This window comes from Haliotis rufescens, unplaced genomic scaffold, assembly GCF_023055435.1.
Source record: "Haliotis rufescens isolate VD_foot unplaced genomic scaffold, xgHalRufe1.0.p SCAF_22, whole genome shotgun sequence".
NCBI lineage: Eukaryota > Metazoa > Mollusca > Gastropoda > Lepetellida > Haliotidae > Haliotis > Haliotis rufescens.
The window spans coordinates 4750154-4766634 of record NW_025963913.1 but is presented as its reverse complement, the minus strand read 5'-3'; the positions used below and the strand labels follow the sequence as shown (position 1 = coordinate 4766634).

General features: G+C 40.0%; 1 protein-coding gene across 3 annotated transcripts in view; it reads right to left on the bottom strand.

Annotated features, from left to right (window-relative positions):
• LOC124136309 (lysine-specific demethylase PHF2-like) overlaps positions 1-14938 on the bottom strand; it is a 42088-nt gene extending 27150 nt beyond the window's left edge. For 2 of the 3 annotated variants that reach the window (XM_046502199.2, XM_046502198.2), the window contains exons 1-6: positions 14822-14935; positions 6375-6460; positions 5682-5737; positions 5226-5284; positions 4289-4452; positions 3611-3752 (exon numbers count right to left, since the gene is read on the bottom strand). In XM_046502199.2, the coding sequence (XP_046358155.1) occupies positions 3611-3752; positions 4289-4452; positions 5226-5284; positions 5682-5737; positions 6375-6460; positions 14822-14925 (611 nt within the window). In that variant the 5' untranslated portion in view covers positions 14926-14935. Of the gene's footprint in view, positions 1-3610; positions 3753-4288; positions 4453-5225; positions 5285-5681; positions 5738-6374; positions 6461-14821 lie in introns of all 3 variants that reach the window. The other variant, XM_046502197.2, reaches the window with a different exon arrangement.
• Positions 14939-16481: the final 1543 nt, after the last annotated feature.

Below are 16481 nucleotides of genomic sequence, written 5' to 3'. Positions count from 1 at the left end.
GATAGTTCATTTATACTGCCTTCATTTTTATCTCATCATGATTAACAATTCCACCATGATGTTTTAGAATCATGCTTTCTGATTGGTCCACATGCAGTATCGAATCTACGTTAAACCATGATCTTGCTGAAAGATGCTTTACCATGAAAGAAAAAATGAATTTATTCATGAGCAATTCCTTCGCAAACCCGCCTGTTGTGCAATTTCAAACACTGATGTTACTTCGTCAAAGTTGCTAAATAATGTGCTGCAGTTCCTACATCAGTTGCATGTGTGGCAATATTGTTCAGGTAGAAAACTTGTAGTAGCCAAACAGATCTCCCAGAAAAGACAGTGAATTTGTGCTTTAAACCCATGTTTTAGTCTGTTTTCAGTCGTACAAATGGGTAGAATTCAACGGAACACTGGAAGGAGGGTCGGGAAAGTAATCAGGAAGTGAACTCTTTCACGCCGAATGTACCAAGTTCCTCACCCCTGTAGTGACAATAGAACATTCGACCAGATGCACGGACGAGACAAGTTGTTTATCACGAACGCACAGCATGGTTAATGCTCTTCGACACACAACTAATTATCGATGCGACAGGACAACTGCACGCGTCAGTTGAACTGCGATTGAAGTGTGGTCGGCGTATAGTTTAGTTACAGAGCAACTCGCCGTAGACAAGGTAACTAAAAATAGCATGGTTAATGCTCTTCGACACACAACTAATTATCGATACGACAGGACAACTGCACACGTCAGTTGAACTGCGATCGAAGTGTGGTCGGCGCATAATTTAGTTACAGAGCAACTCGCAGTATACAAGGTAACTAAAATATACGAGCAGTACTATAAAGTATGGGAAGACGATGCATACACCGAAGAACCATAATAAAAATGCCGAAGTACTGCACGCAACAAAAAAACCATAAGAATGCGTACATTCACCAACAGCTTTTATTGTAACATGTTATATGGCACGAAGTGTCGAGCAAAAAGTCCAAAGTGAATAAAGCACAAATTCACTGTCTTTTCTGGGAGATCTGTTGTGCTACCACGAGTGGACCAAACTGTTTGAGTCCTTCAACATCTTCTGTTGAGATATCTCTGAGATAATGCGAAGCAAACACTGAAGTAGAACTCCAAATGCAGCCCTCCATAATAGCTTGCAGCGAACAATTAATGTGGAGTACTAATGTTGAAGCTATGGCTCGAACTTCGTGCGGATGAGAGGAGGTGGGAAGTGCGAGTCCTTGCGCCTCGTAAGCTCTGAGAATGACCGCTCTCAACCAAAAGGAGAGAGTATTACGTGTAAATCTCTTTCTTTGCATTGGTTGAGAGCGGTATGAACAGCTGTCGAAAATGTTGTCGTCGCTGTTCAGATCGCTGCAGGTAAATACGAAGTGCACGAACTGGGCACAGGGTGAGATCAGCGTGATCATGAGGGCCTATAATGGCAGATAAGGAAGGAATGTGGAACATTCTCGAATCTTGGCCAGGAAGTAGGTTTTTCGCTAAAAAATCCCATCTGAGACCAAGATGGACGTTGCCATGGTTACGCTGATCGAACGTAATCCGACCGACGTCAATGGCATGTATTTCCGATACTCTCCCTGGCTACGGCAGGAAAGCCGTTTTCTGAGACAATAAGTCAAACGCGACCTGATCTAGAGGCTCGTAAGTCTGACTAGACAGGTTGAGCAGAACGACATCGAGGTGCCAGGCCGGTGGTCGGAATTTATGTGACTGATCTTCAACCATGAAGGCACGTAGAATCTTCTGCAACTCTGGTATTTTAGTGAGCTTGTCGCCCGTAGGAGACGGCACCACTGAAGCCAAAGGTGCCAGATAAGTTGAGATCGTCGACCCTTTCAGACGCCGAGATGACCGGAGATAGACTAGGAACTCCGCCACCTGTGGTGGGGTTGCTACTGCCGGGTTGAAGCCATGAGACCTGGCGAAAATTGAGAAAGTGGTCCACTTGTCATCGTACAGCTTACGAGTCGTAACTCGATGTGCCAACGAGACAAGGGCTGCCGCTTTAGCCGAATATCCTTTCTTCATTAACGAGGTCTTAAGCAAACCCAGGCGTGAAGCTGGAAGTTCTTTATCCCCACATGCAAGTCGTCGGTGTGAGTGTCAGCAGACGAAAGACTGTCGGATGGATCATCCACTCCGTGGGAGACGGCCTCGATGGTCTCAGGGTGTCGGCTATCACATTCTTGGCCCCCAGGATGTGACGGGCTCTTACGCCCATGTCCAAGTCGTCGACGAGGGCGAAGAACCTGGATGTCAAGTCCAGAAGGGCCCCCGACTGAGTCGTTCTCTGTTGGTTGATGCAGTGGACGACTATGGAGTTGTCCGACTGTATCATCAGCCGTTTCCAACGGAGTCGAAGTTTCCAGAACTCGACCGCCCGAATCACTGCTTCCATCTCGAGGCAGTTGATGTGGAGGACCTTTTCTTCTGGCGACCACAGCCCGGCCGCTTGGTCGTCCCCGAAGTGCATTCCCCAGCCTTCCAACGACGCGTCTACGAATAGGTGTAGTATGAACGGAGGCTCGCTCATGAAGACGTCTTCGCAAAAGTTCGACGGCTGGAGCCACCACTCCAGATGACAACGTAGCTGCGCCGGAAGTGGAACCAGGAGATTGGGAAACTCCAGGTGGGGGTACAGCAATCTCTGCAGCGGACGAAGTTGAAGACGACCTCGGCGAGTCAGGTCTTGGGCCGATGTCAACAGACCAAGGACTTCCTGCCACGTGTGCACCAACGCCGGGGCATGTAGAAGTCTCGGAACGCTGCTGACAATCTTGTCCCAACGGTCTTGAGGTACCTTGACCAGATTGACCCCCGTCTGGAAGCGTATCCAGATGTACTGTAGATCCCGAGTTGGTACCAAGTCCGACTTTTGAAGGTTGACGATCCACCCGAGGTACCGTAGTAAACTCAGGGTGGTCGCTAACTATCCTTGAAGGCTTCTGTGAACTGGTGAGCTTGGAGCCCATCGTCTAGGTAGAAGGCGACCCTGATCGCCTGCCGATGGAGACATTCTACGACCGTTACTTGGAAAAGGAGACCTGGCGACCATTCCTGTCCGAATCTCTCTTGCAGGACGACTGTCGAGGCATGTCCCTACGAAAGGCCGTTGCACATTCTCGTTTCTGTAACGTCCTCGTGGGGTGTTCGAAACCGGTGGCCGTCTGGACAGGTTGTGTGAAGCCGAAATGATGATGTCACGCTCGGCTTCCCCTTGAGAACTTGTCCAGAACCTCGTTGATATGACCGTCGGGGACCGTAAGAGTGTCCTGCCATGACGATCAGGTAGTTCAGTGCAGTCGATGTAACCATGGCGATGTGCCGTAGTAATCTGACCCGATACATATCGGGACTGGGCGAGGACGTCCGAGATCGACCGATGCATACAGGTGAGGACTGATGGGGATCTTTCTCCTCAAAGTACTCTCAAAGAGGGCCTTGATCGCTGTCGACAGCATAGCAAGCGGTTGTAGCTGGTGACGAACAGCAGTACTGCAGCCAGTACACTGCAGTTGTTGTTGCAACAGTTTTCATCAACAGAATAATTATGGCTTATAGACAGATGCTAATATGCTAATCACGACATACTTTGTATTTGAGAACTCCAGGCTGATGACATTGAAGATCTTCTGTCTGTTAGGGCTATTGTAGTATTCTGTCCACTCCCTCATCAGCATCTTGTAGTCTTCCTGTCGGGCAACATCTATCACATCGATTTCACGCATAGAACCTGCCAAATGAACAAAAGTGTTTTACCGGACAAGAAGTATTCAAAAACAAGACACACCTTGATACACAAATACTCAACCACCTGTCATTTCAACAAGGATAAGAAGCGATCATCCATCTTCCATGAGATAGCCTAGAGTCCACCAAAGCTAAAGTAAGTAAACATGAATCAATAAAACTAAGCCAATTAGACAAGATAAACTTCATCTTTAATAAGCTTAGAAAACATGGTAAAGACACCATGCGTGTACATGATGATTGTTTCTTTGCTTGTTGTTTAGCAATACTGCAGCTATAATGAGTTGGCCAGTAAGAAATCAAGTCTGGACCAGACAATCCAGTGATTGATATCATGAGCAACCATCCAGCGCGTTGAACAAAGACATGTTATGAACTAAGTCTGACCACCCTATATATTCAGTCACCTGGTACACCAAGTTGTTGGGACCAACTCTCGGAATCCCCACGACGTGACGTGACGTGACGTGACGTGACGTGACGTGACACAAGTAATGGGAAGACTACACATGAACTCACCAACATGGTTTTCTACATCTTGTATTGTGAAGTTGGATGGTGGCACTGTCAATGACAGGCCATCTTTCTTCTCAATCAGTATGGGTGTGTCGAAGCCATTCTTGTCCAGGTAATCCTTTGTCAACTGACTGCCATGGAGACGGAGGATCGGTATCTCATCAGCGCTGGAACAGACATACCATGATCATGATATTGTTTAGTATTGTGTGTAATGTGCTGATGTTGGACATACAGATCAATCTCAAGAAGTTTCCTTTTACCATAAAAACAGTGCAATACAGATCTATGTCTACGCTGATGTTGGGTATCTGGCATTTCTTGGTTAAGTAACAATTAACTGAATAAAAACCCACAATATAAAATGATTAATTTGTTTTTGGTGCTCGAAGTCTAATCAGAATTCTTGACTCCATTAACACATCCCGCCACACTACCTGGCAAAACATCCTGTAGATCAAGTAGATCAATTAACAAAAGTCACAAAAGTTGCTCCCAACAGCAGGATTGGCTGACCACTAACACTCAAGAAGAAAAGGGGGACAACTCTGTTATATTACCGACAGCAAATACTAATTTGGAAAAGACCGCCTCCGTGGTCTAGTGGTAGAGTCCCAGTCCAGTGAATGGTCTGGGGTTCAAACCCCGGCCTCATCATACCAAAAGATGTCAAAAGATGGTACTTGTTATTACCCTGCCTGGCACTCGGCATTAAGGAGCTAAAACAAGGACTGGTCAGCTCAAAGTTAGTATACTATGTCTGAATGGGGTATTCAGAATCATAAGTGCAATAATCTTGAACGTGACATTAAACCCAATTTCACTTCACCTCACTAACTCATTTGGACCACATTGAAAGCTATTTGGTGTATCTATTCAGCATGTTCAGAAAAGCAAATCAGGCATTTGTTTAACCTTGTAAAGTTGTATTTTATTCTACCTTGGAAACATCCTGTTCTTGAGTTCCTTGATGAAGACAACTGTGCCTGTCTGAACTGCCTGGAATTGAAAAATAACAATAAAAACATGATAAAGCTCAACGGATCAAGACGATAAAAAGATATCTATCATCATACATCAATTAGCATGATAAGTGATCGACATGATACAAGGTCTTACTGAAGAACTTAATCATATTAATCATGTTAATTAAAGAATGGAATAAATGAGAAAACCACGATTTTTAATATCAGAACATGGTGAATTTATGTCTGACATTATGTGAATGACATTATGTGATGAAAAGTGTCTGTTTCTATGCCATAAATATCAAATCATGTGACCGTGACAATACAATTTTCTTTGAAACATATTAATTTACATGACAGAAACACACTCGTCTAATATAGTTATAATCTCCATTTCTTAAGACTTTTAGTGTGCCAACTGTCCCCACCTTTCCTGTCTCTTCCTCCGAGTAGTCATGTCTGTGCCAGTTCTTCCTTCTCTTCACTGTAACACACACAATACAGCCTTCAACTATCTAACAAATAGCCATGTCATACAAACTACAGGAATTACACAACTTACTAAAGCAACCAACTAGGGTTGGGATGGGTAACTTGGGTTGGGTGGGTACTGAGTAATACCAACAGGACTACCTTGACCTGTTGTTAGTCACATGCTAATTGGTTAATGATAAAAAAATTGCTATAACTCCATGGTTACAATACAAGTCACTAATGTTCGCATTTCTTTCTGACTAAGCATGCATTCCTTCTGACTTTTCTATGTTTGAATAAAGGGAGAGCTTCAGTCAACTTCAGTGTATGCATGATCTGATTGTTTTATACATGTGTCTACATATTTTTGCATGGGTTCAGGTAAAAAAAAATCCCAATTAAACACTTTGTACCCAACTCTTGAAAGCTACAGTAGGTACTGGGTAGGGTCAGGATAATAGGGGTCTGGTACTCAGGTAGTAAATTTGAACTCATCCCAGACCCCATATCTACAATTAGCCATACAATATAAAATACTGGACTTACAGGACTTTTCCAGAAACCTAGCAATACCAGTACTATTATGATACAAAACACTTTCAAAATATTTTCTGGCATGTGAACATGGTGAATGAGAATATACATACACACAAGAGGTCCCTTCAAAAGTTGACAGTTGGGACAGTGGTATATTTCAATGTCAGATGCTTGATGTTCCAGTACCCCAACACAGCTGAAATAGACACACATGATGAGTGGAAAATAAGTTGTCATGCAGTAATAGGAATAAACACAGTTAACCATCTTAATATAAATAAAGAGAGACACTAGTTATCCACATCATTGATATTAATATTCGAACTGATGCCATTAACATGACCACAGGAAAAATAATCAACAGAATTTATACATAAATGATGAAATAAAACATGTAAAATGTCAATCTCTAGTAATTAGTGGTAAGCAATCGATTGAATATCGGGTAAACAATCAATCCAGACATTCAAAATAATTACCAGTATATCTCCTCTATAAATGGGCTTCACACAATTAATTCATGTGGGGAATCGAATCTGGAGCTAATGCTTTAACCCATAGGCTACCCCACTGCCCCTATGATTGTGAGTGAGTGAGTATGGTTATTATGCTACTTTTAGTAAATTCCAGCAATATCATAGCGGAAGACACCAGAAATGGGCTTTGCACAATTTTCTTATGTGGGGAATCAAACCTAGGTCTATGGCGTGTTATGAGCTAATGGTTTAACCACTAGGCTACCCCACCTCCCCTATGATTTTTAGTGGGTGAGTATGGTTATTATGCTACTTTTAGGAAATTCAGGCAATATCACAGCGGAAGACAAAAGAAATGAGCTTCGCACAATTTACCCATGTGGGGAATCGAACCTAGGTCTACTGCATGATGAGCTTTTGCTTTAACCAGTAGGCTACCCCACTGCCCCTATGATTTTTGGTGAGTGAGTGAGTATGGTAATTATGCTACTTTTAGTAAATTCCAGCAATATCATAGCGGAAGACACCAGAAATGGGCTTTGCACAATTTACCCATGTGGGGAATCGAACCTAGGTCTACGGCACGATGAGCTTTTGCTTTAACCAGTAGGCTACCCCACTGCCCCTATGGTTTTGAACACTGGCCCTTGAGACCACTTCACCACTTCAGATGCATTATGTGGCATAATTACTAAAACATGGGGATACAAGAATAATCAACTAATAATTGATTTGAGAGCCCTGATTATTGATTTAGATATTTAACTAGCACTACTGGTAAGCACATGGCAATACATGAAATATATTTTACACGTCCACATTACACATGATGTGCTGGACAGCTCTACCAATATGCAGTTGCATTGTTAACATGGTTAAGCATGTAGAGGAAATAATATTAACAGTAATCATGAAATATGGTAAAGGCTAAATTTCTTTTATTTCAACACATCTCATTTGTGAACAATGTAGAAACTTATATTTTCATTTTTTAGACATGCTAGAACGACCTCATATCTTATTAGAGTAAGTTTACCTCCAGACTATGTTAGTGAATGAGTGAAGTTGGCTTGACACCACACTGGGCATAATTCAACATGTGTAAGATTATACATCTGCACCTGCAACACTGACAAATACCATGATAATGTTTGCCTCTACTTGGGATTAAGCAGCATGTGAAATAAGCTCTCACTGGCTAGCTCTAATGGTTAGGTATGTGCTGTAATGCTCATTTGCAACTGTTTGAAACAAGGTTAACATGGCAACTGTTGCACAAAAGTGCACAGGGTATTCTAGAAGAAGACCCTGAATGAGCATTGTTTGTGTCAGTTTGCAATATTTTTCATCAAGTCAGTAAAGCATGATAAAGTACAACAGATTATTCAGAGATAGAAACTAACATTTTCAGTCCACTAGTCCTTATAATGACAACACATAGATAAACCCTTAAAATGGCAAATTTCTACATGTCCTTATGATAACTTTACTATTGCGCAGTTTGGCAAAGACTACAGTATGTACGGGACTAAGGGTGTGCAGTATTACCGACACACCAGTATATCATGTATATGGTGGTGCAAATCTTCAGCAATACATATTGCGATACGTTTGTGAATGTAGCAATATATCGGTGCAAATATAAATAAGTATATTTGTGTGTTCCTTATCGATATGGAAATGGAAAATAGTATCTTTCTGATACAACTTTCCGCTGACGATCTTGTTATCAATTAGCGTCTATACATTGCGACTATCAAGCTCCTCAATGTGATAGCCTGTCCACAGAGCTCTCTATACCGAAGAGCATAACAAAGGTATCAAGTGCCCTGAAGGAGCTTGATGGTATCTGACATTAATAGTAATAACAGGGTATAACTCTGATTAACTCATGAAAGTGTAGACCCGTGAAGATTCCGGGGTAGAATAGGTCTTCAGCAACCCATGCTTGCCGTCAAAGGTGACTATGCTTGTCGTAAAAGGGGACTAACGGGATCGGGTGGTCAGGCTCGCTGACTTGGTTAATGCATGTCATCGATCCCAATTGCGTGGATTGATGCTCATGATATTAATCACTGGATTGTCTGGTCCAGACTTGATTATTTACAGACCGCTGTCATATAGCCGGAATATTGCTGAGTGCAGCGTTAAACAACAAACCAAACCATGAAAGTGTAAATTGGCAATATATTGCAATATGTATCGCAATACAGGTTAAATATCATGAACATGATGAATATGGCCATATATTGCAATACAAAATCCAGGTCAATACACAGCCCTATACAGGACTAGTGCCAATTTTTATCACTGTAATCTGTTTAGTGCTGCACCAATGTCCTTCTTTAGGTTTCATTTTCTAACATTGGGACTTAAGCAGTTACTTGTTTCTGGGGATGGGTATTGGAGGTTTAAAGTGTATCAATATTTTGTGATGCATAAGGCCATATTGTGATATGTGAGTGAGTGAGTGAGTGAGTGAGTGAGTGAGTGAGGTTTTACGCAGCTTTTAGCAATATTCCAGCAATATCACGATGCGGGACACCAGAAATGGGCTTCACATATTGTACCCATGTCGGGAATCGAGCCGAGGTCTTCGGCGTGTATTGCGATATGTATCGCGATATATTGTATAATAAATTTTGATTTCAGCAGCAATCTGATAGATTAAAGGGCAAGTTCACACGGAAATGAACCAATTTTTCTTGTACTTTTTCCACATTAAAAGTGTTAACATAGAAGTGTCATAGACAAAAATATAAAAACATCAAATTTAATTAACATATTTTTGGCATTAAAACGATTTATATTTTTCACATTTACCAAGTGTTCTATTTCCATAACAAAAACACCATGGCCTATGCCCCTTGCAATATGACGTCATTGGTGCCAATTGATAAACATTATGACGTCATCATGCTTTGTTAGAGCCGCTTCACGTGGTGTAGGTACAGTTTTGTGATTCTAGCGTCTCAGATGCCAGCCAGAATTGTGTTATGCTGAGTCACCACTGCGCCGGAGTGTGTCGTAGACCATGTTGTTTTACCGCAAACTGGTCGTTGATATCTTTCGCGTTGAGAATAGACAGGGACCCAGTTGAATTGGCACGAATTACGTCATAATCTAAGGGGGATAACTCAGGCCTATTTCGCTCGTAAAACGAAGGCTTCATTTTAACACTATTGTGAGCTTCCTACTTTCACTGTGAAAAAAAATGAGTGTATATTTTCAAACACAGATACTAACTAATTCTAAAATTGCGTTTTGTTTAGAAAAAGAAAGAAAGTGATTTTTGCGTGTACACTTCCCCTTTAAGGTATGAAGTGAAGTTCATAAATGGAACATTTAAAAAATCGCAATTTGACATCACCCAATCGAGCATGAAAAAATGATATTGTGATACATATAGTGTAAAGAATTAACCTCAATTTACAGATAATACTGCACACCTTCACTTTTTCCGAGGCATCTCTAATATGACTGATAAGGTCTTTCATTTTAAGGACTTGCCTTCCAGTATTAGTCCACTTAAATCCTTAGAAATGATAACATATAGCAAAACCCTTAAAAGGACAAATTTCTACTACTCCTCAGGATACCTAAACTATTGGACAGTTTGGCAAGGACTATAAGACTAGTGCCAATTTCTAATGCTGCCTTCCTGACTTAAAAAAAACTATTCAAGTTCAATCAGTCTTCTGATTCAAGTAAATATATTGAGGCCTTGCTCGTAACAGAGCATGTCGATCCTTGCCAAACTCTCATTCTGACGAGAGATGCTTTTTATCGGTTGTTGATTTCAAGTTCATTGTCATAAGCAAGGGAAATTCTTGTCTTTGAAGGGCATTTAGAAGTGACACACATAAGGAAGAGAATATATGGATGTCAACTTCTTCATTATGAGGATTTCTTTGAGTCTGGTGTTAAGGGGTCTAAGGGTTTTCTCCAATGTACTGGTGGCCACAGTTTCAGGGTATATGGTATATGGGCTTGGGACTTGTGCTGCTTGTGCCTCTGCCATTGGCTTGTAGATGGGTCTTGATGGACTTGCCGCTAGAGAAGGTGACATCTATGTTGGCTTTGTTCTTGATGAGGCGGAAAATCTGATGAGTGACAGGGCCATGGTAGGGTATGGTGATTCTGATGGGCGATGGAGCTGGTTCCTCATAATAAAGAAGTTGACATCCATATATTCTCTTCCTTGGGGGAAATTTTGTGTCAATTTGGTGAAAAGAGAAACAGAGATGGTAACGTCTAGGGACGTCACAATATGGGTGTCACATGTCACGATACAATACATACCGCGATACAGTAGCCACGATATGATATGTATCTTGATAATGCATAGACAACATTTTATGTGGAAAACAGAGTCATTACAATGAGAATAGATAGAGTACAAAGACTCACTCATAAAGGTAAAGGAGGACAACTGACTGATACCCACCATCATGACACGAGTCAAGTCAACTATTCAGCATGAGAAAATGACAGGAAACAAATAAGTTTATGTACTGTTTTATGACAAGGAAAAGCTGGTCAGTCTTTTTATCGGGTCGGTTTCAAAACCAAAATACAACCGAGAAAGTTATGAGGAATATAACAAAAATAGTTTGTTTTGGTTTGGTTTGATTTTTTACACCGCACTCAGCAATATTCCAGCTATATGGCAGCAGTCTGTAAATAATCGAGTCTGGACCAGACAGTCCAGTGATTGATATCATGAGAATCGATCCACACAATTGGGATCGATGACATGCTTCAAACCAAGTCAGTGAACCTGACCACCCAATCCCGTTAGTTGCCTCAAGCATAGTCGCCTTTTACGACAAAAATGGGTTGCTGAAAACCTATTCTACCCCGGATCTTCACAGGTCAATAGTTTGTACTTGCTGATTGACATCAAAGTGAGATCAAAAAGGACAATCAATATGGGTTTAAATGTGAATTGATGCCAAAATAATCAGATCGTGCAAAGTTTGACGATAATGCACTGGTGTACTGGTGAATCACGACATCACTTCCGAATGAAGCCATGGTGGCAAATGCGATCAGGGTAATTAACATAATAAGTGTTCAAAATTTATCATGAAAGTCACAGGGTCCTTGCTTTACGCCTAATGTTGAATGCTTATTATAAGATTGACAGGGACCCAAGATTCAAATACTATAGGAGCAAATGCTAAAGGAACCCAGGGACCCACCATGCCCACTGAATTTCAAACACTGATAACACAGTGGAGATATAATTCACTGAATGATGGAGGATGAGCTTACAGGTCCACCTACCATGTCTACACAAAACTTCACACATATGAAAAAATAACATTGGAACAAAAAATATTCTTCCTTCAAAATATATCACCTAGTCTAAGTAATACATACGATAAACAAAACCATTAACCTTGCAACATGTCCAAATCAATATCTATTTCAATTCTCTGTTTCTTTGTCTAACCAGAAATTATTTATGACAAATCATATGTTTTTATCACGTTTATCATTTTTATTGTGGTCAAATGTTTTAGAAACGATATAAAAAAACAAGTAATAAAAAAAGGACTAAATGATATCTAGAAACACCAGCCAAGCTGAAATATTAATAACTAATGTAAATGTCAGATTACCTTAAAAACTATACTATGAATACATGGATGAGACAGTGAATATTGTATGAGAAGGTCTTGATCTGTTGACACATTTAGAACAGTATTTTCAAGATAGTTACTTATTAACCCCTTTTTTGAGATTTCAATTTTCATTTCACTCCACACAGCAGTATTTCAGCTAAATGAAGGCAGCCTGTAAAATAATCTGAGAAAGTGAGGGAGTTGATATATTTAGAGTTAATTGTAATTTTTGGTATTGTGATACAATCCTTAGAATGACACCATGTATTTCAGTGATTGCAAACAACGAATCTGGTACAGACATGCAAATGGTCATAATCGGGACCTGACAGACAATCCAGTGACTGATACTGTAAGCAATAATCCATGCCATTGGGGTACAACCTAGTCATCTAGACTGACCACCAATACATTTTGTCGTCTATTACATGGGTTGCTGAGGACCTATTCTCATCAATAATCCAGGGGTTCAATTTTCATCACTGAATATGTTGATTATAGCTTATAAACATTATTGTCTTTGTTTAAAACAATCAGTCATACATTATTACGGTCATAAGTGGTTATTAAATAATTCAAGTATTTTGCAGAAATAATATCCTCAATGTGACTGTTAATCATATCTGGACATCTTAAAGTGAAATGCCTGATCATGCATGCTATGGTTAGGCACAATGGGTATGTTTCATTGTCAAAAATAATATACCAGTATATCATCATGATCATGTATCCATAATTTCAACCAATTACAACAATACACAGTCATCAATAAATTTCATGCGATTCTGTGGCATCTGATTGGCCAACCAAGCATCTTCTTTTGCGTTTATGTTTCCATGAACCGAAACAAAACTAGGCCATGCCCACTCACCAACTATTGAACAAAAAATGTTACATAACAAGCACAACACCCACCCCACCCCACCCATAAAACATTACCAGTCCCTTATTACCCATTAATCACCTTACTGACATGACATGTTCAATGATAAATGATAATTGTGAAGCCATTGTGACAAACTCACTGGAGGAAAACATGATTGAAACCAAAAGGCCCTTAGAAGGCTAATTGGAAAAAATAGCACAGCATTCAATGCAATATTGTATGATGGGCATCAAATATGAACATGAGTTTTGTAATAATGCTTAATGTTTAAAACTAAAATAACTATTAGAAACGGGAGATTTCAGCATGTTCAGAGATGATACATTAATAAATAAGGAAAAATTAAAAGCATTGCAATGTCCAAAATATTAAACCGTAAATACATTGCAATGCTATTTCATTTAAATACCTTATTTATTAACATATATTTATAATGTATAATGTATGAAACTACCAGTTTCTAACAGTTATTTTAGTTTTAACCATTAAGCATCATGAGCATTAGGCCTATTACAAAACTCATGTTGATATTTAATGCCCATGATAATTGTAAAATAAAAAGGGAAAGATTCTGTCTCTTTATCATGTTTATTGGTCCTGTCATAAGTGACATGCAAGTTACCTAGACCCATCACACTAATTATAACTATATAGATCTAAACATGAGAACTTATTACATTAAATTTATGAATTGTTACTGAAATTTGAGCAGTGAAAAAAACAAATAGTCATTAATTACCATGACATCAAACCACCCTTGTGATCAATATTATTAATAAATAAAACAGTGATTATATTTAAAACGTACTCGAGATTTTTTTATCATCATGATCATAGTCACATTATAATAATGACATAAATCCATATTTAGCCATAATTCCCAATACAAAGTGTAAAATTAAAGGTTATTCTGAGTTTGGATAACTATGAGTCTTATTTTTGGTTCATTTAAAGTATTGTTAAATCAAACACAACATTATTAATTCTGTAAATCAGTTCTATTGTTACACACTTTCACAAGAGAGTTCCAAGACCTTGGTATCTAGATATTTTGGACGAGTTTAGCAACCGACAGCAGACATTACACAAGAAAACCCAAAATCCACAACAGCCTTCGGTCCAAGGACACATGTGAAGCGAGAATTATGTAACGGTATGAATTAAAGCCCGCCGTTGACCGCTGTCCGGCTCTGACCACAATGCTGACTGACCTGTGGGGGCGGGACTCGCGGTGTCAGACAAAATGAGGCCGACCCGGTCGTGTTTACATCATGTGGAATCCATGCGATGCAACTTCCACAAACTTTTCTCACAAAGGATTGATGAGATAAAACTGACACGACAAACACATGTAGGACTTAACTACAATCTCGGGAGAACTGAATATTAATAAGAAAGGATATATTTGTGTAGTTTTTGAGGCGAAACATGTTGGCTTCCCAAAGTACGGACGACAGCAGTGTTGACATTGTGGCCTAGATTTCCCGACAATCTTCGGCACCGATTAGCATAGATGTGTATCATTTTCATGTAATGTTATTTGCCTGGAATAAATTTTAACGTACCTTCCGTGAAACCAGTCCTTGCATACGTCACATTCGATCATGAAAAGCGTTTCATCGTAAGGTTGGCGACATAAACAATATATCGGCTCCGTATCGGACGCCATGTTGAATGCACGTTCGGACAAAAGCATAGTATTCGGCTTCGTCCGTATAAGGTCACGGAGATGAACGAGCAAAGGCGGATTTAACCGACTCCCACGCACCTGTTTTGATTGTCGAAGGCGCGATGGCTTAGTCATATAATAGCAGTTTTACCATGAACAACCCGCCAAATTCTAAACTTTCCTCCACGCTGTTTGACTATAATTATTGACACCCCTTTTAATCTAGATATTATGAATGGCTTTTCTTAATATTAGAAATACAGGTTATAATCTCTATAATATTCTGAGGGACTGGTAATGCTTGTATATTTTCGACATATCACACACACACACACACACACACACACACACACAGTTGTAATATATATTTTGGTGAACCCCCTTCTTTCGCTGACAAATCCCTCCTTAATCCCACCGCCCACTTATAATAAGACAACCTAAGACAAACATACCACTATGAACAAAGTCAAACGTGTTTCCATGGAAACAGGAAAAACCTCTTCTTTTTTGAATTCCTAAATAGCAAAAGGCACTATTTCAGCCCTTCATTAATACATGTCCCAAGTTAGGATGAAAAATGTTGAAAATTGTTTTAGTTCTGCTCCGGAAACAATACCTACCTCCGTTTCAGCTTTGTCAAACTAGTTTCCAAGGGAAAATCAAATTGTGAAAAATTCCTTAATAGCAAAAGGCACCACTTCAGCCCTTTGTTAATACATGTACCAGGTTTAATCCCATGGCCCACTTAAGACAACCTACTTTCCGCGACGGAACCGGAGTATGACATTTTACTGGTTCTAAGCCAAACCGCTTGTACTTTCATATTCATAATAGCCTTAATGAAAGTAACAAGGTCCTTTTCATTTTATGATAGACAAAATAACCAAAGGTCAGTCAAGTGATGAAACAAACAGGTGGTCCTTTCGTCTAAGCTACTACAATTTTCTGTGGTGACTGTCCCCCCTTAGCTGTGACAGGATCCACTTGTCACTTGAATCCCATATGAATCCCTATTAAGATCCTTTGCGTGTCAGTAACATATCCGTACGTTGCAAATGCTATGCTATTAGCAGCATTCTATGGATTGTATCAATACCAAACAAGAGTCACTAGAAGATGTTACTTTCAATCCAACTTTATGAGAGATTGTCCATCTAATGTCTGTCTGTATACATGAGTAGTTATTTGGCTATCAAAAATCAATACCATGGAATTGGGATTCGGAACTTTGTATTTATGTGTCAAGTACACACCACTATGAACAGAGTAAAAATCAAACTTGTTGCCACGGAAACAGTAAAAAATATAAATTCTAAAGATCCCTAAATAGCAAAAGGCACAAGTTGACAACCTGGGTGCCGTTGTACAAAACAACCTAAGCACTAAGTACTGTCATAAGTCTGTGTTAAGGTATGGGCGTTACGATCACCTTAGCGCCAAGATCGCTTTGTACAACGGCACCCTGGTCGTTGTGTGTGCACAGTTTCAAGGAAGAGTTCCTGTTAGTTTTAGAGATATGGTCCGGACAAACATACCACTATGAACAAAGTCAAACG